Raw genomic sequence first — 11,592 nt, 5'->3', positions numbered from 1 at the left:
TGAGCCAACCAGTCGGCCTCAGACTGGACTAAAAATTTTGAATCTCAACGGCTAGCTAACGTCAACTAGTCGTTATTTTTTATTTTTTTGGGCCAAAAATTTAAAAAGAATATTTAATTAAGGCCCTGAAAGGTGATTGGTTCTATGAGGGGATGTTGCTTTTATAAACATGTTTGATTGTTCAAACCTCTCCCACAGTTGATGTGGGACAAATATAATGGGTGCCTCAAATATGAGCTTCCTATTATAGATGATAAATGTGCATTTATACATGTAACTATCTCAAACTAAGTTGTACTAGTAATTGGACACTTAAATTAAAAAAATTAATTTAACATACAACTGTTAACCGCCACAAATAGACATGAAAGCGGTGCCAATTACTACGACGAAGTAAGTGTTTTCACAATTTATTTTAAATATTTAATTATATTTCATGTAATTTAAGTTGTTGTAGTTTTTGGAGATAGTAAGAAATATGACACTGCACTATTCATTAAAATATTAATTTCTTGGAGGACCAGAGAGCTAAAATGAGTCATCTGGCCAGCCTTCGGTTGGAGATGGCCTTACACATTCTCAAGAGTTTGTTGTTTGTTTAAGCGAGTAAAAGTATTTATCCATACACTTTTTAAGCTTTTGTGTTCAATTTATGTTTCCATAATATTGTTTGGATGAAACCACAAATTCCAACATATTATTTCTATACTAAAACCCAAACTCCCGTTTACTGTTCATGAATAGTGAAGTGGCGAAAATGCCCTCGATTTTGATGCTACTATCCCATTTGGTTTCCTTTTTTGTACAACGTAATTACAGCCATGCCCTTTATTTGGTATTGGTTGTTTAGTTTTTGGCCCTTTTTTGGGCAGCTATTGATTAAATAGTTAGGGCCAGCTATTGATTAAATAGTTAAGTGACCAAATTGGACTTCCTTTCAGATTTTTTCTTGGTTGTATTTGTTTTTGCTACAACGAGAAGACAGTTTTGTCAAGCCCATGTGTTAGTCATGGTGTGCTGCTTTGTTTGGGTTATATTTTCTCCCCTCTCTCATACGAATCTTTGCTTCTCAGTCGCTCTCAGAGCTTACATCCTTTTCGTCTAAAAAATCTGTACTTCGGGTTGTCGCAACTTTTACTCCAGTTGGTTTCTGTGGTCCTTCGGTTTTAACTTGCTCGGAAAATACTAAATCACTAAGGCCCTGTTTAGTACTCTAATTGAATCTAACTTTTTAAACTCAAAAATAATTTTCAAGTTTTAGGCATTGAAAACTTGTTTTGTTCTATAATTAGGAAAAAGTTGAGAATTTTTCTTTTTTTGCTAATTAGGGAAAAGTTGAGAATTCCTAGTGTAATATACGTGAATTAGTTTTGTTGACCACAATACTATGTGCGTACTATTCAAAACTTTTGAGATTTGTTACTATTTGTGCAAAATTTATTAAAGATTCAGACCAATCAACGAGTACTTGTAGTATAAAATACCTTTATGTTATTATTATTTGAACATTTTGAGATTTATTACCATTTCTGTTATTAAAGATTCATACCATTTAACGACTATGAACACATGATAGTGTATACGCTTTTTTGTAAATATTTTGAGATTTGTTACCTTTCATGCCAAATTTTATTAAAATTGCGTACCAACCAACAACTATGAGTCTAGAGCAGTATGTTTGCCTCTTTGTATCGACTATTTATAAATTCATTAAACATTTGTACCAATCAACAGTCATAAGCCAATAAAAGTATGTACGCCTCTTTGCAACGACTTTTTAAATATCAAAAAATTAGTTACAATTCATGCAAAATTCATTTAAATTTCGTATCAACCAACAACTATCAGTCGCCCACTACAGATGTAATCTAATGAAAACCAAAATCTAGTACCAACAATTTCTAATAAGAAAGCAATTTATAACAAAATCTTAGTCCATGGAAAAACGAGGTAACAAAATCTATGATCCACATCAGACTGACCGAGTGAAAGCAGGTCAAAGCGAAGCCGCCAGTCGTACGGCCCAAACTCCATAGCTGCTGAGCGCATGTGAGACAAAGGGAAGAAGAGAGATCGCTGCGTATATAAGCCACTTCCAACAACATCCAAGTGATTGTGTTTCGTCGTTTACCTTCAAGTCCCCACCCGTCCAATCAGAGGGCCTGCGCCGAATCACCCAATCCCAACCCGGATTCGACTCCGAGTCCCAAAACCGATTTCGTAAACCATTCGAATCGGCCGCGTAACGGTCGACCGAGTCTGAGTTGGGCTCGATTTCGGTGGAATTTGCGAATTGGGAGCTGAAATTGTTTCAGTGATTGGTGTTTGGTGGGCAAAGAGAAATGGATGTGGTGGTCGAGTGCAAGGTAAAATGGTTTGATTTATAGTGGTTTAATTCAAATTTTGTGGTTTGTTGATGCAATGTGGCTAATTGCATTCTGAATTGGCATTTGAGAGGGGAGGGAGAGAGGATCAAAGTGTCATGCTTGCTGTTCTGTATAATCGAGAGAGAGAGAGAGAGAGAGAGAGAGAGAGAGAGAGAGAGAGAGAGAGAGAGGGGGTTCAGGGAGGGACGGAGAGCGAGTGAGGAGGGGTGGGGGTGGGGTGTGGGGGGAGAGAGAGAGAGGGGAGGGATCAAAGTCTCATGCTTTCCGTTCTGTGTGGTCAAATTACTTGATTCAGTCATTAGTTTCTTGTATCGATATGTGGTCCATAGTCAAAAGTTCACATGCATTTATGTGCGAGTGTATGTTGTTTTCCCTCCCTCTCTGATGTATGTTTAACCTCCAGAGAAAATTGGCATCCTTTCGAGTCACAGACCTTAAGGATGTTCTGACTCAGCTGGGTAGATCTAAGCAAGGGCGGAAACAGGTATGTTATTCGATATAAGATTGGTCTGCATTTGCCTATAGTTCTTAGATGTTTCTTGTCGCTGAAAATTGGTGGCTCTTAGCTTCTTTCTTCATTATATCCTTATCTGCTCATGAATTTACTCACCTGTGCACTTCGAAAGGAGTTATTGTCTACAAAGGACTTTAATAACTGAGGCTTCGTATGCATTCGGTAGATGCCCATTTATGTTTACTTCTAAGCATGCGATCTTTGTAGTGATCTTTCACTTACAAAATCCAAACGACTGATAATAGTTTCTTTGAGTTCTTTACACGCGTGCTGTCCAATCATTTTGTTTATCTATCATATTTTGCCAGTCTTGCATCGACATACGGTTTTACATTTTCTTAGTTTTCGCTTGTAGCTCCCAATCATACATCTTTGAACCACTTAATTACTCATTGTTATTAGAAGTTTAGGCAGTCTAATTTAATTCTTTATGTTTTCATCCTTGCTTAACAGCATGTTGAGAATCATTGACTCAAAACCTCATGGTTACTTATATCCATTGAGTGACAAAATGCTTTTGTTTTATCTAATTTTGTTACATGAGGTAAACTGTATTTTGTGATTGTCTTTTCTGTGCAGGATCTGATTGATAGAATCCTAGCAGAAGTTTCAGATCAACAAAGTAAGTTCTTCATACAACTTTGTCGTACCTACAATTAGTTTCAGAATCTGTCTAAAAAATGCAATAGTCATTGTCCCTTTTTAAAAAATGCAATAGTCGACTATGACTACAACCCAAGCAGTATTGCATCCTAATGTCACTTATGGCGGGTTTTGGTTAGACGTACATCCAGGGTGTCTAAAAATTTTACTCTGAAATATTTATCCGCTGACCTGGTTCTTGATAATTGATCAAATTAGATTAATCTTCTTTAACAGGGTTCTTACCACCATCCAATGCACTCCATCCATCAAAGAAAAAAATCATTGAGAAGAAAGGAATAGCGGAACTGATTGATAAAGCTTACAGGTGCTACTTTACTTTAGTGTTTTTGTATATGTTTTTTCCTTTTAAGGTTTTACTTTTCCTCTTTTTAAGTTGTGCATTTTTTTGGGCTTATCCTTTATTCTATGAAATGTGTGTTGTGACAACTGATTACAAAAAGAAAATCTGTGATTTGACGCCCCTTCTTTTGTATTTCCTTGTATCATTTTTCTGTGTGTTTGGAAATCTTTATAATCATTCTCCTCTCTATCTAATGGCCTTTTGATTGTTATATTACTTGTCTTGTCCCAGAAAATTGCCGAATGCAGCATCAGCTGATTCTGCTTCAAAGGAACAGAGTGGTTCAGACACCTGCAGTGTAAAACCTAAAAAGGAAGTTAAAACTTTTAATGATCCAGATGTGAAGATTTGCTGCCCCTGTGGAAGTGCATTGCCTACTGGGTCGACGATACAGGTTCGGTAGCATTTGCTTTAGTTCATAACTTCATATAAATCCTTTTTAGTTTATGTGGTATTGGCTGGATATTTCTTCAGGCTTGCATGAATGTCAGGAGCATTCCAGCATCCATTTCATATTCAATTCATTGGTTTTTAGAACAACCCGGAAGTATTGGACCATACCTAATTCCGGTATATATTATCTGCAGTGTGTGGACCCAAGTTGTCAAGTGCAGCAACATATTGGTTGTGTTATTATCCCAGAGAAAACAGGGGATTGCAATGTACCAGTTCGGCCTCTTTTCTACTGTGAATTGTGTCGTCTCAAACGAGTAGATCCGTAAGTATCATGCATTTTTGTAATTTTAACTTAATTGAGTCTTCAATCTGAAATGAACCATAGTTACAATTGGCAAAATGATATTTGGTTTGGCCACGTGAAAGGTAATCTTTATGATTGGTTTTCAAAGACATGATTGATGGTTGAAACAGGCGTTTACTTGTGTTAAAATGTCTTAAGTTCCTTATTTACTAAGTTAGGAAGGTTATTGAATATGAACTCTACCACTCATTCAATTTTATTGACTTATGCCGGAACTTAGGTTCAATGTGATAAAGGTGTTTTTTATTTATCAATTTTTTTGGGTTAGCTCATCCTATTTTTCTTTAATTTTATTTCCCCTCCAATGAGTCCTTGATATTTTTGCATCTGTTCCAACATGCAGTTTTTGGGTGACTCTGGTAGATCTACTATCTCCGGTGAAACTAGTTACTTCAAATATTCCAATAGATGGGTAAGTCTCTCTCTCTCTCTCTCTCTAGTAATACATTCTGTTGTATTTTGTCGTAACATGCTCATCAATGTTTTCAGTACAAATCCTACTCAGAGAGTAGAGAAGACATTTCCACTTTCTAGAGCCAATAGAGATATACTAAAGGATAATGAGTATGATGTTCAGGTTTGTTTCATTTTGGTTTATGCAATAAGTGATGGTTATATTTATTGACCAGTTGTGGTCATTTATTGAAGATTCACTTTGAGAATTAGTTATTTATAAGTGTTTTTTTTTTATACAGGCATGGTGTATACTTCTTAATGATAGTGTTTCATTTAGAATGCAATGGCCACAGTATGCAGATTTACAGGTCAATGGTATGCAATTTGGTCATCCTTTTCCATTCCTCCAATTGATTATGCTTAAATTTTACCTGGACAGTTCTTTCTATAAAAAATAAAACGAAATGTGACCACACTATCTGCATTTCTCTGTCCTCTCTCGCTCTCTTCCCCTTACCCGTCTTTTCCCCTCTCCCTCTTTCCCTAAGAGATGTGCCTAAGAAACTGTATTATTAGGTATGTCGGCTCGATTGGCCGACTTTTGAGATTGATAAAACGAAATTACCCTTTAAAAATCCACATGAAGCTTGCCTTGCAATGGTTGTGACCTCTATTGTTTGTTATTGATATAACAAATTTGACGTTCTGCATCCACAACATGTCTAAAACTGTATACGTGAAATACATACAAGTAGCTAGGCTAGTTATCAAGAGTAAACTATTGCTTTTACTGAGTTTGTACTGGATGACCCATGAATTAAAGTTTTTGGTACTACAGGCCTACTATTGTTTTTCCAGTTTATTTTTGTGAAGGTAAATGCATCCTGAATTTCAACTTACATTTCAATTTGTTCCCTATTTGCAGGTATGAATGTTAGGACAGTTAATAGACCTGCACATCAATTGATAGGTGCCAATGGTCGTGATGATGGAGCATTAGTGAGTATTTCACTTCTGAGTTTTATATGTTTATAATGATTGTCAATCTCATAATTCAAGGCATTTCACTTGTAATCCTTGCATTGCTCATTCGTGATAGAGATTAAGACTCATTCGTCATTCCATTAAGTATACATGTATTTTTGGAGCACCATGCATTGCATTTTCCATTTTGCTGCAAAGTACTAGAATTATAGGGTTTAGGCATCTTGAATTGTTGTGCACTTCATTTGTGGCCATTTCTGGTGGTTGTTTTATAGTTTTCATATTATAAACATTTTAGTATTAAACTTTTCTTTTATATAATTAGATCCATGCACTTTAAGAAAATGTGCTTCAGTTTAATTTGATTTACTTTTTACTTTCATGTCAGATCAAATTATGCATTTGGGAGGGAATCAATAAGATTTCACTATCAGCATGTGATAATCGTGCTTTCTGTTTCGGTGTCAGACTTGTACAGCGACGAACAGTTCAGCAGGTACATCCAGATTCTTTATTTAAAGTGTTTTTGAAAGAGAAGAACTAAGTTATGGAATATACGCTGGTGAGTAAAGCCGGTTAGCTCACTCAATAAGTTATGTGGATGGTACTTGTGGATGGATGCAATTATATATCTGTAATCTGCTGTCCTTGGCACTAGATTCTAAGGACACCGAACAAAAAATTCAGTATGTACATGAGAAATTCCCATAAGCATGAATACGCAGATATCTTTTATTGGACCATCGTAGAATCAAGGAAACATTATTGCCAACAAATAAATCTGAAAATTTTGAGAATATCATTTTAGTTCACAGTATTAAATTCTGAGAAATACCTCAAGATGTTGAAAGGAAGCTAAACAAATCTGGATAGCATGTAATCTCACCAGCTTCGTTTCTCCTTTGTTCAACTTTTTATCAAGGTTCGCAACTTGATTCCTAAAGAAGAAGATGGTGAGCTTTTTGAAGATGCACTAGCACGAGTTCGTCGTTGCATTGGCGGTGGGCCTGCTGTTGCAGCTGAAGATAGTGATAGTGACCTGGAAGTAATTTCAGACTCAATATCAGTAAATCTCCGCTGTCCTGTAAGTGATGGTCGTTTTCTTTTGATATTTTCAGACCCTTTAACTGCATGCCCATGTTAATGTTATTTTACTTGTTTCTAGTCATACTTGAGTGGTAGTTTTCGATCAAGTTTTATAATGTTTAGATTATTAGAATGGTAGGATGAAGCTTTGCATCTTGAGGCTGCCCATAAATATTGAGCTTTTTGGTATTTTTATTTTTATTTTTTATAATATACACCTTGGAGGTAAACTAAGGCTTATATCTTTATTTAAAACTTCAGAAATGTTAGGGGTAGTCTGTATCAGAGGCATTAGGTCGGGTTTCCTTGTGCCTATCTTAGGAGTGCGGTCCACTGAAACCGTTAAGTCCTAGGGATGTCCTGGTGGTCATTCCTTTATCACGCCCATAGACCCATTGTTTCTCAGCATAGATCGGACCACCCTTTCTTCAAACTGGTTTTCTAAGACTATCTGTCGTTAGATCCATACTGACTATGCTTGCCTTCCTGCTGGCCAATTATAAGACCACAAAACTGGCCTTGGCCGATCGAGCAGTCAACAGGCTGGTCGATCCCAAAGAAAAATGTACAGCTCACAGTCCTTAGCCACGAGCAGCGGATCACAGACAATGAGCTGCAATTTGCAGTCTGATATTTCATCTTTGGTCATTTTGTTATGGCTTATTTATAGCAATTAAGTTGATTTTTGAAAATATCAGCAAGGTCGGTGTATATAAGCCTTGTTTGTAGTGTAGAGCTCATAATTAATGCTGTCTATGACATAATGTTTACATGTAACCGTCAGATGAGTGGTAGTCGAATGAAGGTAGCTGGCAGATTCAAACCTTGTGCCCACATGGGTTGCTTTGATCTTGAAACTTTTGTGGAGCTAAACCAACGCTCTAGGAAGGCAAGTGATACAAGAAATTTATAAATTTTTATTTTTATTTTTTACAAAATCTACAAATATGTAAATGATGTGTTATGGTTGCAGTGGCAATGTCCTGTATGCCTGAAGAACTACTCTGTAGAGGATGTCATCATTGACCGTTATTTCAATCGCATTACAGCTATGGTAATTTCTGTAAGGATTAATCTTATTTTATGTAGTGTCTCCGAATCTTGTGGAATCAAAGACATTTTTCATTGTTTATCTGGTGGACAGATGCGAAATTGTGGAGAAGACATAACAGAGATCAACGTAAAGCCAGATGGTTCTTGGAGTGCAAAGACCAAAGGCGAGATTGGTGATCTTGCGCAGTGGCATTTGCCTGATGGATCTCCATGCGGTGATAGTCATTTAGAACCCTCGAGGAAGTTGAAGCTGGAATCTGGTTTAAACGAAGATCATAGAGTTATGTATAATGGGGTTACTGAAGTTCGTGGGCATCAGCATGGTCCATTAGAGAAAGTATATGAAGGCTGCAGTCACAATGTAATAACAATGAGCAGCAGTGACTGCAGCGGGCACATGGATTTCTCTGTAAATGAGGACAATGAAATCAATTCTGTACCATATAATTCTGATCCAACGTTTTCAAATATGAATGGTGATTCTGCTGAAGCTAGGAATACTGACATCATCATTCTTAGTGACTCCGAAGAAGAAGATGCCAACTTTGTTTCTTCTGGAACCCCGTACAATCCATTGCGAGTAAGTGGAACAGATTCTGTGTTCCAATTCTTTGGTAATGTCTCTGGTTCTTTCATTGATGACACATTGGTTCCAGAGGATCTAAATTCGAGCACCCAAGTTATGAACTCTTCTATGTTCCATGCCGATGCTGGATTGGACTTGATTGAAAACACCTTGCCCTTTGCTAGTGAGGACCCCTCACTGCAAAATTTTCTTCCAACTCAGCCCTCGGCTTTGTTGGAACAGTCTGATTCTGGACATCCTCCTCCAGAATCGAATGGCATTAGTGGGGACGACTGGATCTCTCTTCGACTTGGCAGGGTCGATGAAAGTGTTCCCAATTCCTGCCCTGGACCTGCATCCACAAATGAAGTACAACTGAGTAATGAATGTGAATCAGATGAAGGTAAAATTTTTGTCTATCTTTGTAATTGTTTGAACAAGATTTTACTTAATAATGAAATGCGGGAAATATAATATTGAAATGCGGGAAATATTTATATTATGTGTGATTGTAATAATGCTTCAAATAAACATTGCCCTTTTTGATGCTTTTTGAGGCTGATGTTTCGTATATGAATCCTTTGCAGCTACTCCTTTAATTAAGGATAGAACTGATGAGGTTAGGTCTAACAAAGTAAAGTCGCGGAGATTTTCAGACGGACCTTTCTCCTTTCCTCGTCAGCCAAGGACTTTGAGACAACGAGTTTATCTACCAGTAGAATCCAACTCTGAATAGAAAAAGTTGTTGCTTACAGAGGTACACAATTTAGTTTTCATAGTCTGCTTAGATTGTTGATTCTGAATGTTCTCGTATTTGTTTTTCATTTATTTATATAGGATAAGCAAACCCCTTCATGTTTTGTAAATTCAAGGTTTCAGCCATGCCTTACACTGCAAAGTTGTTTTTAAACCACCTTGTTTTGTGCTGAGCCGTAAATATATAACCCCGCTGTTGATGTGATGGACCCAAGTATCAATAATGTTGGTTTTGGCAGGTCGAAGTCTTAATTACCTAGAGATGCATCACAAAGTAGACGTCAGCTGAATTGTATGTGCGTGCGTGCGTGTGAGCATGCTTGCCTCAGCAACCCTAGAGCTAGTTGCATTCTCTGACAGTTTTAATTTGTCTTTTCAGGTAACTTATATACTTTCGACTTGGCAATTTTGTTGAAGTTGCAAAAGAATCAATCTCTATGCATATTTTTGACAATTCTGACATAGCGGAAGTTTCACCGTTGTAACATATGCAACGGTGCTCTTTTTGTGTCCGCGGGCTAGACCAACAAGGATTAAAACCTTTAGTTGTTTTACCATGCTGAGATGCCTCTGTAAATAGAAATGGTTCTATCTGTTAGGTTTTTAGCTGTGATGTAAGCAATGCTTGTTCCTCCTGAGAGTAGCAGTGAGGAACCGTTGCATTAGCGACGATGGTAGTTGGACTTACAGTAAAATTGCGAAATTTCGGTTTAAATGTTTGCCCAACCGTTTCCCTCTGCAAGCGGAGAGACGGGAAGAAGTGGTTGCCAAGAGTGAAGTATGCTAGAACGTCCATGGATTAGTGCAAGTGTTTGAAAGATATGGGATTCTGCAGCCTCCAGAATGTGATGTTTCTGCAATCTGGTTCGAACTTTATTCGGTAACGATTTGTGAGTTAGAATTTTGTATTAGGATTATGAGTAAATCAAAGTTTGTATACTAGGTGATTATCAATATTTGGAAAACAAAACAGCAGGGATTTGGGAACTGTTGATGCACAAAGTACGTCATCCCACCGCCAATTAACACCCGTCGCAGATGGAGTTCACCGTCCATCGTCGATGACACATGAAATGGGTGCAAGTCCGGTCACCTTAGCAATGATGATCGACTTTTGAATACATCTTCGGGTTTATATTCTCGATCTCTTGGTCTACTGGTAAACCAGATCGAAACACTTAAAACACTTCACTCCCTCGGTCTGAAATCTCATCTCTAAGAATTATGAATGTAGATGCTTGTGTGTTTATGTACAATTCTGAGAAGCAAAAAACATCATTAACTAATATTAGGTTTTCTTGGCTTGGGGAATTGCTTATTGTGTTTATTCATAGGTTTTCTTGGAGGAGGCAGATTGTCTGCCCTCCTGTTTGGGTGTCATTCCCATCTCCTATTTGTAAGCTCACGGTTAAGCCACGTCAACATTTTATATTCTTATTGTTTTTTGTCTTATTATCTTTATAAAAAAAAAAATATAGAATGTTAACGTGATCTAACCGTAACCGCACAAAATAGGAGGGAATGGAAAGGGCACCCAAACAGGAGGGTAGACAATCTGCCTCCTTTCTTGGCTCATAAGTAATACAATGCGTTTGAGGATGTGATTTACAAACCTATAAGGATTACTGCTCTATGTTTATGCAAGCACACTAGTTATAATATCCTATTTACAATATAAATTACTTTCAGAATAAAAACCCAAGAAGAGAGAGATAAATAAATTGAATTTTTTATTGAATAAAAGAATTAAAAAAGAACAGAGAAAACCCTAAGAACCTAAAGTTAGGTTTGTTGTCTCTCGTCCTTCCTTCCCCTCCTTCCTATACTCTTTCAGAGTCACTGTGTTCCCACGAACCTCTTAATCAACGCTTGTAACGACACCTAAATTGCATAGGAGCTTTGTCACTTCAATACGGTTAATTGCAGAAAAATTTTGGATAAAACAAGCAAAAAAACTAGTCTGCAACAATGGAGAACAAGACAGGGAGATCCGTGGAGCGTTGATGAATTCTTCATGGGGAAGACGGTGACTATGAAGGGGTGGGGAAAGGAAGGAGGAGGAGACGACGACAGAAGTAAACGTGA

The 11,592-nt window shown here is 37.2% G+C and overlaps 1 protein-coding gene across 2 annotated transcripts; it reads left to right on the top strand.

The window, feature by feature from the left end:
- The first annotated feature begins 1,850 nt into the window (after positions 1-1,850).
- LOC103439512 (E3 SUMO-protein ligase SIZ1-like) lies at positions 1,851-10,818 on the top strand. 2 transcript variants are annotated; one of them, XR_011582860.1, is made up of 18 exons: positions 1,851-2,366; positions 2,791-2,871; positions 3,481-3,523; positions 3,781-3,871; positions 4,139-4,301; positions 4,495-4,625; positions 5,011-5,079; positions 5,157-5,244; positions 5,363-5,438; positions 5,989-6,062; positions 6,436-6,543; positions 6,970-7,131; positions 7,918-8,022; positions 8,107-8,187; positions 8,278-9,154; positions 9,339-9,508; positions 9,747-9,799; positions 9,887-10,818. XR_011582860.1 is itself a non-coding variant. In XM_008378068.4 (17 exons), the coding sequence occupies exons 1-16, from the start codon at positions 2,343-2,345 to the stop codon at positions 9,485-9,487; spliced, it is 2,322 nt and encodes a 773-aa protein (XP_008376290.3). In that variant the 5' UTR covers positions 1,851-2,342; the 3' UTR covers positions 9,488-9,508; positions 9,887-10,818. The 2 variants fall into 2 exon arrangements, 1 of the variants encoding a protein (XP_008376290.3); XM_008378068.4 differs by lacking the exon at positions 9,747-9,799.
- Positions 10,819-11,592: the final 774 nt, after the last annotated feature.

Source organism: Malus domestica, chromosome 07, assembly GCF_042453785.1.
Source record: "Malus domestica chromosome 07, GDT2T_hap1".
Lineage (NCBI taxonomy): Eukaryota > Viridiplantae > Streptophyta > Magnoliopsida > Rosales > Rosaceae > Malus > Malus domestica.
The sequence above is the reverse complement of the archived record's forward strand: the minus strand, read 5'-3'. Positions and strand labels throughout refer to the sequence as shown.